Consider the following 20,403-nt stretch of genomic DNA (forward strand, 5'->3'; position numbering starts at 1 on the left):
GGGTCATCGGGAAACATAACCTCCGTACGTCTATGATGTCGGGAGTCACACGGCGAACGCAGGCCTTAATGAATGTTACCGTCGCTTTTTTTTTCCAAAACAAACATGGGAAACGCTCTTACCTCGTTCAACGCGCCGAGGCGTTCTTTCTCTCCTTTATCCGTCCGTCTCTCTCTCTCTCTCTCTCTTTTTCTCTTGCTCCGTTTGGGATCTCACTGTGACGAAGATGGTGAACGTCGTGTTCGCGTTTTGCCGTACGACAACGTCGACAAGTAATTCTCAAGGGAAAGAAGTTAGTAAGGCACTCCTGACAGTCTTTTTCACGATGACGTACGCGCGGCACCTATTCTGTCGCGCGAAGCACAGCGAAGGACGATCCGCGAGCGAGAACGTATCACGTCGCACTGATCGCACTGTACCGATCACACTCGCGTGCACGAGAAAGAGAGAGAAAGAGGGAGAGAAGGAAAGAGAACGAGGAACGGAGAACGAGAGGAAGAAGGAAAGAGAGGGAGAGAGAGGGAGGGAGAGAGAGAGAAAACGAGAAAAAGGAGAACGAGGGGAGCGAGGAAGAAAGAAAGAGACAGAGAGAGAGAGAGAAAGAGAGCAGCGGAGCACCTCGCGCCGTGTTGCTCCCGGTGGATGCGGCTCACAACGGAGATAAAACGTGGACGGGCGAACGAACTCCGGAACGCGTATACGCGTATATATACGCGTCGCGCACGCACCTCTTCGCCGCACGCGTCACGTTACAACGGCGACGAGTTACAGCTCCGAGCCACGGGCGGTTACGGGTAGCCACAGGCACGGGCCACCTCCGACTCTCCGCTGTTACTCCGGTTGGTGGCACCTCCGCGCACACCACGAGTTCGCGCTCGACCATCTCTCTCTTTCTCTCTTTTTTCCCTCTCTCCCTCTCCTCCGTCTCGCTCTCTCGCCGCGGACTTTCCGTGTGTGTGGCCCCTCGTACCTGCGTCTCTCTCTCTCTCTCTCTCTCTCTCTCTCCCTTTCTTCCTTTCCTTCTCCCTCCCTCTCGCTCGCACTTTCGCGAATGCGTTCTCCCCGTCTTCTTCCATCACCTCTTTTCGACCTCCCTCCTCTCTCTCTCTCTCTCTCTCTGTCTCTCTTTCTCCTCCTTCTTTCTTTCTCGCGGGTGACCGTGCGCCGCGAAACCAATGCCGATAGTACAGTACACCGTCGCGCGATGCCGACACCGCCGACGGCCGTTCCTTCCGACGCGTCGACGTCGCCTTCGGCCGCTCGCCGGCCGACATGGCGGATGGCTGGTTGCGGCGGTTACGAATGGGACCCCTTCGCTGGAATGTTACCGGTTACGTATGTATCATACGTTCTGCGTAACAGCAGCCACGCGTAAAAAATGGAAAGTTTTCGCGATAACGCACCGCGTCGCACGTTCGCGATAAATTCCGCCGCCGTATCGAATCGCGTAGCTATATGATAAACGATAACGTGCGATTCCGTTGAAAATTGTTATAACGAATTGTTACGAACTATAAAACCGTTTCATGTCAAAACGTGGGGAGCTCGCGGTTCGCCTTTACCGTAAAAGGGAAGCATTGTATCGCGAGATTCTTCAATTGTTTGATTCTCGGAAATTCTGGAGTTGAAAAAAACAGCGGACTTTTAGAGCATTCCGCGTTTCATTTTCGAGAGAATTTCTCGCCGAAAAGAGCGATGCGCTACAAAGTTGATGATACGGATCAGTATCGTCCAACATTTCTATTTGTGCACTGAAGAAAAATTATATATATAAAATAAATTTTAATAAATATTTGTTTGACAGGCTTAAGTAAATATTTACTAAATGTATTTGTTTGATACAATAATCATTAATTTGTGTGATTTAACTATCATTTTTTATTGAATAAATATGTACATATTAATTTCAATAAAAAAAGTAAATGTTTACTTAGAAAGTAAATTTGACCCACAATTATGAATTTTGTACTCATGAGCATGTATTATTGAATTGTTCGGAATGGATTCCGGTCGGAATTATTTTGTTTCTCCTAGAAAACACGATAGAAATATAGGGAATAATTAAACAATTCCGATCGGAATTATTCCAAATTCTGAATAATTTCATAATATGTACCATAGTATGAATTATTAGGCTTGTTCGTTTTAGTTGAACTTCTTGTACGGTTCATCTTTTCTCTTTTTCATATAACATTGGAGAAAAAAGAGAAAAGGTAAGAACTATGCAAGAGGTTTAGCTAAAAAGAACAGCTCTATAAATTGCGATGGAGCGTGATATTCGGCCGTCAGTATTATTATTCTTTGTTCAAAGCTCAAAGACATCCGGTCTTCAAATGTAGGTTCGATATAGCCATAATTCGAACGCCAGTGAACTTGCAACAGAAAACGCATATCAAACAAACGAAAATCGCGTCACGGTTCAATGCTCGAGTTTGACCGGGGTCGCCAAGCGACATGCTTCTTCAAGCCACGATCAGCTTTTCGACTTGCATGAATCGATCCCGCGTCGAATTTATCGATGAACAGAAAAGTTTAGAGTGGATGATCCTCGTGATGCAATCCCTTAATTTCTTGATTTTCTCCTTATTTTTTCCGAAAATTGAATGAAATTCTTATCAATTTGATATTGTAATACTCTAATTCTGTTTATGTTTGCATTTTAAAGCTGAAAAAAATTTCGGTTTTGCAAAATTAAATGTGCATATAAATTCGCATAAATATTTAAACTCTAAGATCCAACTTTGAAAATAGCATTTCTCGTACTTAATTAGAAAATATAAAAATTAGATGCAGTATATCGCGACGATCCCAAGAGAAAAAGATATAATTTTTGTGTTTCTCTCACAAAGGACTTCGCACTAATTGTATGGAAAATTGGATCCCGGTGAAATGAGTTAATTTTCATATATAAGCTGTGTATTTTCCTTTTAGGAGACAAAAGTGTCCTCTTTCCTTTGTTATTCATTAAATGCAAAAAAGAATAGAACGTTTATATGTCCCGAAACATCCATTATGTAGCTTATGTGCTATGATGAACAAAAATAGACACAAGACTCAATGGATTACTTTTAAGCTATAGTATATTAAAGGTATACAATTAGTGCTCCTTTCACAAGACATCACAGCTCAACAACTCCATTATTGATCCTTATAAGTGTTTAGAGAACACTTTTTATTCATCGCATTATAAATTTATTATATAAAATGAAAAACTATATGAAATATAAAATGAAATATTATATGAAAAACTAACTCACCAGGATTCAATTTTCTAGTAAATTAGTACAGAGTTCTTTAATTTTTCGAAAAATTTATGTTATCGTGGACTTTGATACAGTATATATTAGGTGTTGGAATTAATTCGTAGCGTTTTACAAGTGATGGGAAGTACTTTCATTAATGTATTCTTTAATGCTCATGTGAAATAAATAACATTCTTTCATTAAAAAACGCTACGAATTAATTCCAACACCTAATATAATAAAATGCGATATATATATCATTCAAAATAAATCATTTATATTATCGTTATCGAATCTAGATGGAACAAAACATTCAATTTAACAAGTGTAATTCTGTTAAAATTTATTTTAAGAAGCAATGATTCACCCAATTGACACAACAGATGGTATAGACATATATTTATACAATATACGTAAAACAATCAAATTAATTTGTCGAACAATGAATAAATACAATCTTAAAATTCTAGATTAAATAATGTTCGAAGATGGATAGAGAAGGCGCGAGAAGTATTGAAAAAATACTGCTTATCATTTTTTTTCGGTGGAAATGCAACGGTAACATATATACTTTATTCGTTACTTTATATTATATACACATGATGCGTAAACATCGACACTCATGTCGGAATAATATGTTATATCTCTTATTAAATAAAAATAAGTCCAGATGTGCGGCGTAATTTGACGGTCTTAATCATCGGGGATCGATCAACCGTTCACAATCATCTCCGATAATATTCTTCGCGTGCCTTTTCTTTATTTTCAAAGAAACGCGTGATTTCATCGAGCTAACGCACATCCGAAAAATGCCCTCTTTTTACATATTAAGTGCATGTTCAATTTCCAAGTCGAGAAATATTTTTGGCCATCGACCATTACGGTCAAGAACCTGAATCTTATTATTTAAAATTGGTTTTAAAATAATAAGAAACTACGATATACAATGTCACTTAGAAAAAATTCAGAAGTAAATAGTATAATATTTGAAATTCGTCGTTATCACACCACGACGCCGTTAAGTTTTTAATTACGGACAATGCGAAATGAAATTTAACTTAATACAAAGAATCAATATCTTACGAGATATTTCCGCGAATTCGGAAATTTGTTTTGTATCATATTATATAGAAAAAAATTAAAAGAAGAATATAATGAGATAAGAGGATCACTATAGAACTCGAATTTATTATCGAAATATTCGCAATTGTCTTAAAAAAATTTTGAGTTTAAACGTTTTTTTTTTATGTATTACATAAACTTAGAACAAATAGAACGTCACAACAAAGCGTACTACAACAAAGCGTTAGTAAAATAACAATAGCGGAATATCTAAATAAAGATATAAGAAGCGAGGAAAAATAATAATTATGTCACAGACTTCTCTGTAATTAAGACACTAATATGTCCTCGTCAAAATCTATCCAAACAATAAACTTGTATGCGCGGACGCACTTACATTCAAGATATACAGCAGCACGACAGACGCTAATAGCATAACAATGACAAAAATTTCCATGTATTCTCTCGTACGAGGACGAGAAATCAGGTACGTGCGATCGGTTTCTTTTTTTTTTTCATGTAATCGATCTGTTAAGATCACAATTAATGCAATCGATTGCCAAGCGTCAAGAAACTACGGTGTCTATTTTTTACATGGCGATGGCAAATTCGTGATCGGTGTGGGTGTAGGACTGCTGCTGCAGGACCTGCTGTGTACACGTTGAGGTTCGACGCTCAGAAAGGTTCTGTCGGAGGTCGGTGGTGCGGAAACGATTTCCGGCTCCGTGGGACTCGGACATCTCCTCTGGTTACAGTTGGACGCCGTGCTTCTCGACAGCGTCTGCAGTGGTATCCGATAGATCCTTATCGGCTTCCAATCACCTTGACTGTCTGTGAAAGGAAGATTTCCCAAGATTTGGGGATGACCTCAATACGTTTGTCAAGCGTTCAGAGATAGCGATTGGATCGATGAGGATTTTGAGGTTTAACGGAGGTCAAGGCATTAAAGAACACGTACTCTGAACACTCGATCGAGAGGAGGACGAAGACTGTGCGGTCAGTGGTGGACTGCAAGGCATTTCCTCCTTCTCGAGAGGTTTTGAGTCCAATCGGATTCGCTCACATTTTCCTGGGAAAAATTCCGGCGCTGTGGTTGCGAAGAAGATGTCCCGTTTCGAGGTGATTAAGTTGAGGCTGGGCATGGCGATCGTGTGAACCAGGTTGCCGTTTATTATCAATCGAATCTCCATCGTGTCGTTAGTGAAGGCGATCACGTATGGAAAGGCACAGGCTGTTATAAACGGTAATGAAAGAGTAGCGTTACTGTCATTATATTATATGATATAATTTTTGTTGAAAATTTTTTAATTGTCTCACCTACGACTGTCGGCATCGAATTCCAATTAAAATCGAATTCGGTTGACGCAGTGTTCTCTTCCGCCAGCTTTTGAAAGTGACATGTATCTAAGAAAAGAAATGAATATTGATAGGCATCTATAACACACACTGAATCCTTCTTCACTTTCAGAAAAGATAATTAATATTAGAACTCAAAACAATCAATATGACTGTTTTGTATTTTTTTAAATCAAATTTACGATGAATTTCTAAGAGTTCTCGTAATTTCTGTTGCAATATGTAAAAGATTAAATTAATATTCAAAAATATATATTTATATAAAAATCTGAAAAGGAGAAAGTAAATTGATCAATTTAATCCTTTACATATTTATACAATATATACTTACATAATATATTTTTAAATAGTAGAAACTACATGTATATATATATATATATATATATATATATATATATATATGTTGTCAATCCTAGTAAAAATAAATGTTTTCTAAAATCTCGTAACATACTTTTCAAAAAACCAGTTATGAATCATCATTGAATTTGAGAAGCCGATGTCTCGGATTAAGTATTAAAATGGAACATGACCTACTGTTGTAACAAAGTAACAGTTCCGGCTCCTCGTCCTCGCGAAGATCCAACGCCGCTACCAAATGTGGCTTAGGCGTCGCTTCCATGTGGACTATCCTCGAAGTACCGGAAGCGGTGATCAATTCAAAGTGATGACGAGCACCGCAACACAGTGTCCATTCGTTCGCTGGATCGACGCTCTCGATCATCGTTACTAATGAGGGTGTCTCGTTCGCGGTAAATTCCTTCACTAATAGAAAACCGTCGACGGTGTCGGTATCAGCTGACGAGCACCAGATGGTCCAGGCTGCATTGTGCTTCCACTGAAGGACCGTGAGTCGGCGACCGACGACCACGCACTGTTTCGTATCACAATCGTAATCTTGTTTCACAGTACAAATTTAAAATAATAAAATAGGATTGAAAAGAAAAATAGGAGACATTTAAGTGTCGCACGAGGAAATCGTGATAAATCGCGTTGTCAGATTTTAATTTTCTATCAACTGTATGACTCAGTCTTCTTACCATACGTAAATGCGATCCTCCGGGTCTTGTGATGCTGTACAAGTGACATCCCCGTGTACGCCGCAGCTTCCTCTCCTTGATATGCGCTCGGCTTCGAACGGTCGGGGCGCGAACGCGCATCCGCGCTCGTGGACGTCCTACCGGTTGAAATTTAGCGGTGGCACGTGTGAAATTGTTACACTCTTCGGCGTCATCCTCGTCGCAATCATCATCGTCATCCTCGGCGTCCTCATCGTCATCTTCTTCCTCCTTCTCTCGATCGTTAGTCTCGCGATCGTTGAACAGCTCGGCACATCTCATAGAAGCATCGCTTTCAAACTCTCGCAGCCGGAAAACGTAGACGCTACTCTCCTTACCTTTATCGCCAGCACGAAATAAGAGTATACCGTGCTGCTCGATCACGTCCAATTGCTTGATCTGCACAGACTCATCGAAAAGCAATCTGTGCGAAACTCCATCTGGAAAGAGAATCGAAAAGGAATTTAATTGAAAATTCTCGTAGCATTTCCGATAATATCTTCTGTTGCAATAATTTGTAATTTGATTCTTGAATACTAATTGCCCTATTGAGAGAAATGTATTTGATACTCATGACTATAATTAAATGGTAAAATAATTATGGAATGAATTATTAGGAGCTCTCCATTTTTATAGTTACTACTACTAATGTTAATAATAATTATATTTATAGTTACATTTATAGTTGTATATGCAAATAATTATATATATTCAATAATTGATATCGAAAATATTATATTCATCTAATGTTAATAATGTTAGTCATCTAATGTTGACTATGAATGAAGATAAAAATGAAGTTCCTCACCATAATTATTTTACCATACAATTATAGTCACAGATACTAAATATTTTATTTTTCTCTCAGTGCGCTTTTAATACATTATATTATTTATTTTTCGCTTTTCCGTTATTTACAACTTTTCGATTATTCGATCGAGAGAAAATTGTGTCTCTCTCGGACAATCAAAATTGTTAGATTTCAAATAATTAGATTTCGAGATAATATCTACGTCGTGCAGGATTACCTTCAATGAGAAAAGTCCCATTCTCCGAGGCGAGGATCAGTCTGTTCTCCAACCAGACATCACCGCAAACGACCTCGTAGGGAAAGTCGGGGTAGATGCATCTCGGTTCCCATGGCCTGGGCTTCAAAGGACCGACAGTGGCGAGAGAGGTGGGTGCGAGGCCACGCATGATAGCTTCCAATTTCAAGGCTTGTCCGACTCGCACCATTTCGACAGCGCGTGTTTCTTCTCGCCGTCGACCTGGTGTCTCCACAACATCCGAGAGTGCTCGACGATTTAGCATGCTCTGTTACGAAATCATATCAAGTTGATTATTTTCTTTTAACATTTTTTTCGCTTTAACTATATATTATACTTAGATAGGCATCATTTCTTCTTACAATTTTTGAAAAAAGATATTTAAATATTGTGTTTTATAATATTATATTGTTTCTTAAATATTAAATATTCATATTATAATAATTATTGCATTATTATACAATATTATAATAATATTATTGCGCATTATTTCCTTACAGGAAAAAAAAAATCTGACAGTAGCTAATTTAATACTGAAAGGCGCTAATTAATTATTTATTTGGAGTATTAAAAACACTGAACAACTTTTAATGCTTAAAATAAATGATTAATTACTGTCTTTCAGTATTAAATTGGCCAGTTAAATTTCCGTAAGGGTAATGGCTTATCAAGATTATTGTGAATAAAAATTGGAACGCAGGGGAAATACAAACGAGAATAAGTGCCAGTCCGTGTAAAGTAGCTTACATTGCTCTTGCTGTCTTGCGAATGCTCTTGGTACATGTCTCGCAACAGGGCGTCGAGAGTTCTTTCCCTCTTCCTAGAGAATGTCGGCGTGTCAAAAGTAGCTTTCTCACCATTGATCAATTTAACAAGGAGAAATTCGCGGAGATTATATGGGTCCTCGAAAACTGGTGGGCAGGGAAGACTCGGTCCGAACAGAGGTACGTTTTCGTCGCAATAAATAGCGACCCGCCAACTCTTGCCATCCGCCTCGGTTGTCACCACGGCAAACACGTCTAAGTAATTGGAAATGAAACTATATTTATTTAATGACTTTCTTTTATTTTATTTTAACTCTATAATATAGTTACATAACTTTTATATTAGCAGTTTTTCTATTCTATTTTTTCAATTAATTAGTAATTAAAACGAAGGACGATGAAAATTATGGAAAAATAATTTTAAAGGCAATATTTGAAATTATATTTGTATTATAATCAGCGATTTATAATGTAAGTAGGTCAAGTGCGTGATATAACGTATTAAATTTAAAAGAACATGAATAAAATCTGTAGGCGTAATAAAAAGACACAAGAAGATTGAGAATCACTACGTTACATCTTATTTTAACTCGAGTGCTCTTTATGTAAACAACAATGGGCGAGGTTCAGTTTAATATATTGTTCGTGACCTTATCATGATATTTTTTTTAACTTACGGGTAAACTGGCTTCTTATACAGTTCGGATTGAAAGTATCTACGGCTGATGGATCATCCGTGTAAATGATGTTAACAATATCGTTGCCAATGTGTCTTTTCCTTTCGAGTTGCTGCGGATTGTCCTTTGAATACGGTAGCATCGTACTAACATGATACATAACTTCGTGACCTGCATAAACCGTGTAATAACTTTCCTTTCCTGTCATATCTCCTGAAAAATGATAGAACGTGCGAGTCGTGGAAGTAAGAGAAAGATTTCCTCTGAGTTAGTACGAGTTTATTCAAATTATGTCACGAATGTGGTACATAAAGCCAAGGAAACTATATAAAATTGAAAGAAAGGTTTGTATATCGGTAATTTATCAATATTTTAATATATTTTCTGTAAATGTATTATTACAAAGTCATAAAAAATATGATAATCAAACGATTCGTTAGTTGGAAGAATTGGAAAAAGGGCAGAACATTTTCAAATCCTGCCAGTGTAACAATCTGAAGAGACGAGTGACGATTGCAGACCTTTTCTGATTGCAGATCTCGAGTTTGCACTGCCAATATTCATGTCATCAACGTACCTTTCACATCCAAGCCGCCCCTATATTTGTCCCAACCTTTGAGCCGTATCCTCTCACCCAGGATCTCCAGGAAGCTCTCGAAACCCGGGCTACCTCTTTCTATGAGCAATGAGAAACGGGATCGATAACACATCTATTATCACTTAATTTCCCACCCCACCTATAGACTTGTCTTTTGTTCTCAGCGACACTTCCAGGCTTACCGTTAGACAACATCTCGTCGTCGGTGATCTGACCCTCTCTTGCGTAGATTACACCAAACTTAAAGTTCACCGAGCCTTCTTGTTCCTCCAACAGTAATAGATCCTGCCAAGGATCATTGAATTAATCCATACCTCCTTTACAACGTCCTACTTGAGCTAGAAAATGGTATGAGATCTTTGTAAACGTACCTTTTGCAGTTCGGGCGTGAAAACTTCACGAGGCGCTTTATCGAGTTTTTCCAGACTGAAGAAGTTGCTGAAACGTCAATAATAGATTGCAATCGTGTTTCTTTTAGTTTGTGGACATAGAGATAGTTACCTGAGAATTTGTCTGATAGTCATTGTTTTGTTCGCCGAATACGGCAACGATATTTTCTGCGCGCCCTACATAAAACATTTCTTAATTTATCACGATTAATTTTGTATTTAGAATTAATAATTTTATTCTTCGAGATACGAGTCTATTAAAGGATGGATATCAAGTATATTACAATTTATATTCGCATGCCATGTGCAAAGTAAATTGGGTATTACAAAGAGATATATAAATATCGATTTAACGCAATATATACCCAAGTAAATTGTAGCAATAAATATTTCGTTTGTAAAATAAATTGAACCTGAGTATAACGTAAGGAGACCTTTCAAAGATTTGACATATATAAGAAAAAAAGAAGAAAAAGAAAGAAAAAAGTTAGGAACATAAATAATCTCATGAATTGATCTCTGGAGGGAGATTTTCCCTACTAAATAATACATTATCTACTCACAGTTCGTCTCCATAGAATAACTCTATAGTGTGGAACACATTGATCACCGACTTCGCTCGTGACTACCGAGAGGAAAAGAGGATTTCTCTCCTGATCAGAAGCGATATAATTTTGATGCACTGTGCATAAATAAAATTAATAGCTTTTTTATTTAATTTCTTTGATTTATATTAAATCATCTATCGTAAGTAACTCTTGTAGTAATTCTTACATCTACGAGAGAGCTACTACAAAACTACTATTACAAAAAATGTAAAATATGATATTCTATGCATAAATTTTCATTAAACGCAACAATGATTAAACTCGGTCGAGTGAATAAAGAATGTAAACCGATTTACATAAATGAGATACTGATGAAATGTTTCATCATATTTTCCCAATACTATGTATGAAAAGAAAATATGATTCAAAAAATTAGGATGCCTATATAAACAGAAATATGTTAAACAACGCATATGATTATTCTAATTGGGATGATAATATTGTGTTACAGATAAACTCAACGTTCAACTTACGTTTGCCTAAGAAGTATTTAAAGTACCAACGCGTTTGGTACTCTGGATTTTCTAATATCGGCGTACTCGGCGAACCGAACATCTGTTAATGTAAAAATCATTTATCGTTATAAACATAATTCGCAGAAAGTGGGATACGATGAAAGAATGAAACGAAGTAAGAACGAGCAATTACGCGAAACGGCACGAATCTCTCGAGTGGTAGAAGAAAGAACTTGATCGTTTGATCATTAAGCAACACTTCCTCACCTCTTCTTTTTCTCCGGGAGAATCTCCGTTCTCCACTCGAAATCTTCTGCCATTGTCGGCACCATCCTGCTCGATCTGCGGTAGCTAGAAAGACATTTTCGAGCGTCACAATTATCAAATACATACATAACAAATGAAATGTCCGTGAGAGAGAGAGAGAGAGAGAGAGAGAGAGAGAGAGAAAGTCAACATGTTCCAGTTTCAAATTTGCGAATTGTAATTCGCTTCGAACGTATGAAATGATAAAATCGAATCCGGGTCTTAAATCTTTTCATGTAGACTTTATATAAATAATCTATTTCGAGAACTCGATTTCATTTCTACGAAATTCGGTATTCGAATTCAATTGAAAAATATTTTTTTCTCTTTTTTTCTTTTTTTTCTCGCTTTATAAACCATTAAAAAAAAAATTTAGGAACTTTCCGTCTGTGATTGAAAGTCGCTGCGGTCGCGACAGAATTGAAAGTAGATCCAACGAAACATACGTTTCCAAGAAATAAAAAAGTTGAAAAATCAAATATAAAATTCAAATCCTTGAAAGAAAATTTTATGAAATAATTGATTATTAATACAAAGTAGTACGCTCTTCACCGATGGATTTATCAAAGACGTACATTATATTTTTGATTGAAATTCTATTTGACAGACTTAATGATTTTAAAGAATTTTTCATTTATTATTTTCCGGGTAAAACTGTGTCGCGTCTGAACGTATTGTGACTCCGTATATTAACGCGAGCCAAGCACTGCCCGGGTACACCTTCGACGAACTGTGTGATAAGCAAATCAATAGATAAACAGCAAGATAGAGGGAAACAATATAATCAGCTTACTGGACGTGTCATGAATTATCATAGGGCGCTCGTCCGTTTTATCGGAGTGATTAGCGTTTACCTCGCACAAGTACTTATGCATACGGCTAAGATCCTTGTAACAAGTAGAGCGAGGCTCTTACCTAGATATATTATATGTATCTGCTTTCATTGTTCCCTTACCATTTCGACACTGCCGTAACATCGTCTCGACAGGACACCTCGTCTCGCTATTGCATCTGTGGTGGCTCTGAAACATGGTATAAAACATGTTCAGATTTAACCGCGAGCTCACCACGAGGATATATTTTATCTTGAGAGATTTTTCACAAGAAATTGCTTAATTAAAATAGTTTATTCGTTCATATTCGCCGGAGACGTAGTACGCGTTCTATAAATACGTTTGATTTTCTACGTAGTTTTTTTTACGAAGTAATTCGCACTATTCAGAAACAAATGACCTCACTGCGCATAAACGGTTTTTATACCTTTTTTTTTACTACATGTGTACGCATTCTCATGGAATCGTTTCGCACCAGGAAAGACACGCCTCGTCCGTCGCGGTGAATTCTCGACCGAGAACACGTATATTTTTTCTAACTTTATCGTGTCTTTTTGACGATGTTTCCAACACGTCGTTCGCCATTTGAAAAACTACGTGGATCAAAAAAATATTGAAATGTTTCTCGAATTATCTATCTCACTCCGAAATCGATTCAGCATTGCAAATCGATTTCTGTATTCACAGAATGATCCGACTAATTTTTTATTCAATCTAGACTCTATCTTTCATTAACTAAAATATTATTATGATGTAGATAAAAATCTTTGATCATTTCAAGTAAAATAATTTTTTCTCTAATTTCAATTTTAGAATAGAATTTAATTACCGAGATGTTTAATATTGAATGTTGAGAAGTTGAAGCAAAGGGATGATATATGATATTCTCCTAGAAATTTTCCCTAAAAAGCATTAATTACATCGGGCAAATAATCTATCATATTAAAAGGTTACAGAACCACGTTCCTCGATATTCTCTCTCGCACGGAAGATTAAACGGTAAAATGCTATCGGCAGATAATTATCATTGATTCACTAAATGTATCTCGATCAAATACAATCATCCCCCGGTGAGCGAATCGTATCTACCTCCATGTGACCATAATATACGATGGCACCCTTCGTTCGTCGGTTCAATCCCTCTCTCGCGCTTCTCATTTTTCACGACATGAATATCTAGGTTAACGAGAACTACGTCGAGGTCGAATTGGCCGGGTAATCGGGAGAGGCCGTTACACGAAAGAGACAAAGAGAAACGATTACTGTTCAAGATTCGGGATTCGCTTGGGTCGCGGGTCGCGGGTTTCGCACAGCATTGCCCGTTAGATTGTCCGTTTCAGTGACAAGGTTTTATTGGTTTCTGAGTGAAGCAAATAGAAAAAAGGTCAAGCAACAAGGAGCGAATTACTCTGTTTTTCAATAAAAGGTAATAAAAAAAAGTCAACGAGTAAATTGGTACGGTATTTCACGCGACAAATAGGAAGTTGAACAGCAAGAGAACAACAAGTTACTTGCTCATCCTTTTCGAGGAAGAAAGTAATGGGAATATAATCGAGAGACTAAATCAGCAACTTGTTACTTGACCCCCGCAATTTTGTCTTCACATGTGTGTCTTCACATATTGCCGTTAGAGATCACGCGTTAGAGTAACGTACACATGACTGGCACGTCGATGTAGCTGTCTAAGTTGCGAGGACGGCATGAGCGCCGCCACGCATATCGATCTGGATCTGTTCCTGCGTATCATCTCCTGGATGCTCGAACTAGGTCGCAACGATTCCTCTTCGCTGTCGCTGGTCGTATTCGAGCTGGCGACCTCGCTATTCTCGTGACGTTTCACTCTGCGGAACTTGCTTTTCTCCGCGGAGCTCATCGAGGTTGACGAAGCTGAGGCCGTCGTCGGGTGCGTTGATGACGCGGTTGACGAGGCAGTTCCGGAGGAGACACCCCGCAGTCGCGAAACGAGTTTGATATCCAAGCATAGCATTTTCGTCGATTTTTTTTTAAATTGCCTGGCGATGTCTCTACGTATTATGTACAATTTAACAGTATGACTATGCACAACTATGCGGTTTTATTTCACATACAGCATGCGCCACTAGGAAACTGGCTTGGTATGTTCCCCTTTTGGTAGCATCATCATCATCATCATCATCATAATGTCGTTGAACAGCCGGCGAGTGTCGGCACCCGCATCGCTGTGCGACTTGTGCAAATCAAATTGCGGCACGTTGCAACGCGGTGAGGGTCGGTCGGAAGAAGAAACTGCAGGTGTCGTGAGATTATTTGACGAATCTCGACTACGCGGTGTGGCTCGTTGTTTTTGGACACCGTTAAGCACCGCGGCTGATGCTTTATATCTCTCAGCGTAGTTCAGGAATACCAATTACGGCGACCACCTCTTGTGCCGTGTGGTAATTTGAATTCTCTCTCTCTCTCTTGACGTTCGGATCGATCGCCGATGGGCGATGTAGGATGTCGAATAGGAGATCACCGCCGATATACACAGAACGAGAGGAACGAAGTGCGATCTAACGTGGCTTACACGTGTATACGATATTTATGCGTCACTTTTGTGATCTTTTAAATGTTTCGATAACGTAATGCTAAATGCACTTAATGTCTTACAGTAAATGATAAATTCATCGTAATTTGCAGATAGTTGTCGTACACACCTGTGAAAATAATTATATGTCACCGCAGGTAATTGTACGTATATCGCGATATCAAATAGATATAACAATAAATGACAAAGTCTTTTTTAAGGTCTATACATATATAATGGTTTTTTAAAATAAAATAAAAAGTTTGAAAAATTATTTTTAATTCTAATTCTGAATGAAATAAGTAGCTCTCATATTAAAAATATTTTTTTATGTATTAGGTGTTGGAATTAATTCGTAGCGTTTTACAAGTGAAGTACTTTCATTAATGTATTTTTTAATGCTCATGTGAAATAAATAACATTCTTTCATTAAAAACGCTACGAATTAATTCCAACACCTAATATTATTTTATTGTCATTCTTTATTCTCTAATAAAATAGAGCATATTAATCATTAATTCAAAGTTTTTCAGTTAAACTCGATCTATTTTGATTAATCGCGGAGCGGTATAAATTAATGAATGAAAGGAACGGTTTTCTGAAGTATCTCTAGTAAAAATTTAGTTAACAGATCCGAAATTTTATTGGACATCAAAATAATTATGTAGGATGCTTAAGCTGGTTGCTAGATGTTAAAATTTGTTGCAGCACTGCTCGTCATGCTTGAGCTTTCTACATAATTATTTTGGCGGTTCAACCAAATTATTTTCTATATTTAATTTTAGATACAGCACAATCGTGTATTTTACGTGTATGATTTTCATTACAATATTACATGAAAAAAATCTACTAGTTAATAACACTCAGTTTTATATTTTATCATCCAGTTTTATATTTTTGTTTGTTAAGAGTTTTTATTGAAGGATAATTTTTTCTGCGCAAGAGCATTAATAAAAGATTAATAAAGCTACGTATGGATATGTTTTTATCGCATAGTATCGAAGACGATACTAATGAAAAACTTCTACATTCTTTGCTTTGATTGCAAATCAAAGCAAATTTAATCAAGACCCAAATGCGTAGGATTGTCTCGTACTAAGAATTTTCTCAGGATAATGACATTCTTGTAGCTTATTTCAAACTTGAAGATACTTTTTTGCGAACACAGCAGAAAAGCATGATATATACGACGTGACCTTTACTTAAAGTTTTTACTTCGAACGCAAAAGATGAATTCAGCAATTACGAAATCTAATCAAAATTCCACTGAAAGAATTGGATTCAAAATAACAAGATAAAATGAAGATTGAGATCAAAATTAGCGTTTCTTAAAAATTCAGACAGGTGTTGAATGCTAATATAATAATAACAAGATTTGCACTGAAAATGTAAGAGAATGAAGCGCCTACGCCAAGAATAGCACAAATGGCTAGATCTAATGAATGAATAACTGAATTGAGTTCATGGATAGACGACTCTACGCGCGCACAGTCGTTCGTCTCATAGATACTTTATCGGATATCGGGCGAAGATCCATCGATACCATTGAAACGACCTTTTACCTTGCCGAAGCGTCTAATATCCGTGATATCAGAGGCCTTCGTGATAAGCGATGCGTGTCAAAGATACATTTCTTATTATAGGTCTTATTATTGATAAATTCAAATTATACCCAATTTAAGTTACTTTTTATCATTTCTAGATCACCATTACTCCGACTTAATATATCATTAATTTAATTAAAACAATAGACTGTTAGATATCAAAATAGCAATTGTTACAATTCAAGCCAATCTCTTGAATTAAATAACATTTTGTTTTTTTTAAATTTCCATGTGTGTTAAAATGTAAGTTAAACCATTTTTGTGATTAGTTTTAAAATAAAGCATGTCCATGTACGCACTTAATAATAAAGTCAAATTTTATACATTTTCTCGAGTCAAACTGTTTCGGCAAAAATTTTTTAATTCGAATTTTCTTCACACATCGGAAACGAGTCATCGATTTAAAGATAAGGTTTTATGGCTATTTCTATCAATTTAGATTGATTTTTATCTTGGTTTAATTTATTCTTTTTATAATCTTGAGAATTGGAAAAGATTAAAAAATAAACCGATGCTAAATTCATAATGTTAAATTATACCCAATTGAGTTAATTATTTTTATAGTTCACCACTGCTTCTACTCAATATGTTAATTTAACTAAAACAACGAAGTTAGACATCAACTCGAGAAAATGTATTAAACTTGATTGAAATTTAGTTTATTATTTACTAAATGCGTTAATGTACGCCAATTTTGGAGCTAACCACAAAAATGGATTGATATATAATACATTTTTATGCACACAAAAATTAAAAATAAAAATGTTATTTTACTCCAGGGATTGAGTTACCATGCTATTGCTATTGCTATTTAGATATCTAACAATCCTACCTTCGACAAACAATGGATCTCCCTCTATCAATTTTTCGTTCCTATCGAAGAGTCGTTCGGATGGACAATTCGTGTGACCGACATTTCACATTTGTAAACGAATGATTCATGACATTCGGTGATAACAAAAAATGGCCGCTATCGATTCTTTTTCTTTGATCTCGCGATCCTGTGAATCGAAAATCTCCAGTTGAGGGACAACGGATGTTGTCGGACGGATACGGTGATTCGATAACCGAGCATGTGAAGTGTTCCGTTGTATATACATATAGGCAAGACATGTAGAAGTTACGCTAACACGAGTCTTGCATTCCGTAAATTCTACGGACAAGTGTCGGGTCATGGAATATTCGCTGTGGGAAATATCTAAGGTGTCCAATACGTTTTGTTTGCTCTTACATCGAATTGCAAATTTTTCTAGAAAATCCAAGCGAGCTCTTGGAACGCATGTTATCGCGCGAAAAAAGTGGACATTTAAAGCGATTTCATAAATTAAATTAAAATTTGTTTAGGAACCGATTTCCGCAAGCTCAGCGGAAAATCTTTTATCGTACGTAAATAGTGAGAACATATGAGAGTGATCGATCTTCTATTCTTCTTAACAGCAATTCCATAGAGATTTGAGATTTTACGAAATCCTTGTCACCAGACCAGATATACGTATGAGAATAAGATAAGTTCGCCGTGTCACGTTCTCGAACACGATCAGCCTTTTTTTGCACCAGAGTGCAAAAGGATCAAGTAAAGCGTTTCACGATTCTCAAAACGAGTCAGAAGTTTCTTCAGAAACAACCTCGCTATTCAAGCCTCGGCCTTCTCTAGCACCAACTTTCTATGAACTTAACTTTTCTCCTTCTTCTAAGAGAGAGCTACAAGATAAAAACTTCACTTCGTAAAACACTTAGCTTAATTATAGCTTAACCTTTCTTAGAATAATTTACTACACCAGTGTGACATTAAATTACGATTAACGTCAACCAGTTACTTCTTCAATAAATTACTTTTGATATTTCTCTGTTTTCCTCAAAAGTTTTGTTTCAAAGTCTTCTGAGCAAAGTTAACCGAACATTTAAATTTTGTTATACAAGAAATCTTAATAAAAGATTTATTTGTTAAGTAAAAATCGGATCGTTGAGATGATATTTTTTCTCTTTTTTTACAGTTATCATTGAGTTGTTACCAATGTTTTAAATAGTATTTTAAATAGCAAGTCGATTAAGTGTTGAACATTTAATCATAAAAAATTATAGGATTTCAATTGCGAGGCTATATCATACTTTGAAAGATAATTGCGAGAAGACAATGTCACTGTAAGTCTATAGATAACTTCATTACGAATTACTGCTATGTACATGCAATAATTGTGACAGGTCTATCTATTTAATATCTATTTAAAGAGAAATAAGATTACAAAGATATTTAGACTGTCAAATGCAATCGTTAATTTTCTGAATTAAATCTCTGCGACACTAGTAGAAATACAACGGGCTGCTTCGTCGGTCCGGACGCGAAGAATACCACTTGCGGAACTCGAACGACGGCACTGAACTGACGATACTCCCTCGCGTCTTGGGTCTGCAACCCCTACTGGCCGTATAAGCCGTATTGCCGCTGCCGCTGCCGCCGCCGTCCCGTGGCAAACCTTTACAACCCGGCGCGTAGCGCAGCAGCCCCCGCGAGATAGTGGCAAGTTCCTCGCAGTGACATGGCGACTCGACGACTGGCGCCGCGTCGACGAGTTCGTCGGTCCCCACGTCTACCTCCGTCTCTTCCTCCCCTGTCTTCATCTATTTATCGTCTTCCACTGTCTCCTTCTCCTCTGTTACCATCCCTTCCCCTCATCTACGTCCTTCTGCTCTTCCTCACCTCTCGTTCATTTATCTATTTGTTCCTCCGCACGCGTACGGGGTCCGAGTGGTGCCTTATCGCGGCACCATGACGTGTGTCACCGTTACTCGTGTCCAGCGTAGCATATCGATGTGCGAACCTGTCGCCACGATTCGGCGTAGAGTATGGTGTCGGTTCGGTGACCCGTATTCTCGCCGGCACCAGGTCGACGCGACGCTCCTTCAATCTCCACCGTTGTCCTGGCGACACCTCCCTCACCCCTCTTTCTCACACCACCATCAAATTTTGATCACCCAAACACCCCGTTCGAACGGAGTGGGATTAGGGCGCGATTGTGCGTACCGGCGAATTAGCACACAATTAATCAGATTTTCTTACCGCAATCAGCGATGTCCTTGTGAAATGTAAATAGCCGGAGAATTAACCTGGATTTTTTTACATGAGATAAACCCTATGTAGCGCTTCGTACATAGGGAATATTTGAAAACTGTTGCTGAACTCGTGAAAAAGTACCTCTTTTTTAATGAACCCGAAATAATTTGAAAATTTTATAACGGAACTGTTTCAGAACGTAGCAAGTTAAACGATATCTCAACTTCAAAGGCTTGAATTAATAAGAGAAAACTTTTTTCCCTCGGTTTTCAATTGGAATATTACTTTAATAGAGTTTTAATTTGAAATGTTTTATATTAAATTGTGTACATATATATTGTTAAATTTATAATGTCACTGTAATGTCATGTCAACTCAATTTGAGTTATTTTTTAATCATTTTTATAGATCGCCACTACTACTTAATATACTTTTAACTGAAACGTTGAAGTTCAATAATTTAACTCGAGAAAATGTATCTATTAAATTTAATTCAAATTCAGTTTATTACTTACTAAGTGCATATACGTTAATACAAACGTTGTTTATGTTGAAACACTAACGGAAATGAAAAGATTTACATTTTGGTACACATGGAAGTTAAAAATAACAAAATATTAACTCAAAGAAGAATAAAAAGAATAGAAGAGAAGAGCGCAAGAGAAATAGAGAGAAAGAAAATAAAATTCTCAAATTCTCTCATATTTTAAAAAAACTCTACAAATTAAACAATTTACAACATTTTTTTATTTACTTTACGGAGTAAAATATATATGAATCATCAAGTATTGAGAAACAGAAATTTTGTGAA

The 20,403-nt window shown here is 37.0% G+C and overlaps 2 protein-coding genes and 1 long non-coding RNA gene across 15 annotated transcripts in view; 1 reads left to right on the forward strand and 2 right to left on the reverse strand.

Annotated features, from left to right (window-relative positions):
* Hr39 (nuclear hormone receptor FTZ-F1 beta) overlaps window positions 1–441 on the reverse strand; it is a 28,183-nt gene extending 27,742 nt beyond the window's left edge. The window contains exon 1 of the mRNA XM_011056334.2: window positions 123–441. The gene's annotated coding sequence lies outside the window, so the exon portion shown is untranslated. The remainder of the gene's footprint in view (window positions 1–122) is intronic.
* The window catches only part of LOC105146207 (uncharacterized), a 175,257-nt gene that overhangs the window by 14,887 nt on the left and 139,967 nt on the right, over window positions 1–20,403 (forward strand). For 4 of the 10 annotated variants that reach the window (XR_015544569.1, XR_015544579.1, XR_015544570.1 and 1 more), the window contains exon 1: window positions 575–1,335. The exons of the other annotated variants lie outside the window; for them this stretch is intronic. This is a non-coding gene — a long non-coding RNA (uncharacterized LOC105146207). Of the gene's footprint in view, window positions 1–574; window positions 1,336–20,403 lie in introns of those variants that run through there. 10 annotated transcript variants of the gene reach the window in all.
* Window positions 3,560–20,403, reverse strand: part of LOC105146205 (GTPase-activating Rap/Ran-GAP domain-like protein 3) — a 31,173-nt gene continuing 14,329 nt past the window's right edge. For 2 of the 4 annotated variants that reach the window (XM_087404515.1, XM_087404514.1), the window contains exons 2-17: window positions 12,514–12,580; window positions 11,520–11,603; window positions 11,271–11,352; window positions 10,753–10,871; window positions 10,302–10,366; window positions 10,172–10,238; window positions 9,983–10,085; window positions 9,780–9,878; window positions 9,203–9,415; window positions 8,509–8,780; window positions 7,744–8,029; window positions 6,698–7,155; window positions 6,195–6,531; window positions 5,622–5,708; window positions 5,263–5,535; window positions 3,560–5,135 (exon numbers count right to left, since the gene is read on the reverse strand). In XM_087404515.1, the coding sequence (XP_087260641.1) occupies window positions 4,888–5,135; window positions 5,263–5,535; window positions 5,622–5,708; window positions 6,195–6,531; window positions 6,698–7,155; window positions 7,744–8,029; window positions 8,509–8,780; window positions 9,203–9,415; window positions 9,780–9,878; window positions 9,983–10,085; window positions 10,172–10,238; window positions 10,302–10,366; window positions 10,753–10,871; window positions 11,271–11,352; window positions 11,520–11,603; window positions 12,514–12,516 (2,796 nt within the window). In that variant the 5' untranslated portion in view covers window positions 12,517–12,580 and the 3' untranslated portion in view covers window positions 3,560–4,887. Of the gene's footprint in view, window positions 5,136–5,262; window positions 5,536–5,621; window positions 5,709–6,194; window positions 6,532–6,697; window positions 7,156–7,743; window positions 8,030–8,508; window positions 8,781–9,202; window positions 9,416–9,779; window positions 9,879–9,982; window positions 10,086–10,171; window positions 10,239–10,301; window positions 10,367–10,752; window positions 10,872–11,270; window positions 11,353–11,519; window positions 11,604–12,513; window positions 12,581–14,046; window positions 14,394–20,403 lie in introns of those variants that run through there. The other 2 variants (XM_087404513.1, XM_011056317.2) reach the window with 2 other exon arrangements.

Source organism: Acromyrmex echinatior, chromosome 3 (genome assembly GCF_024713525.1).
Source record: "Acromyrmex echinatior isolate Ae372 chromosome 3, ASM2471352v2, whole genome shotgun sequence".
Classification (NCBI taxonomy): domain Eukaryota; kingdom Metazoa; phylum Arthropoda; class Insecta; order Hymenoptera; family Formicidae; genus Acromyrmex; species Acromyrmex echinatior.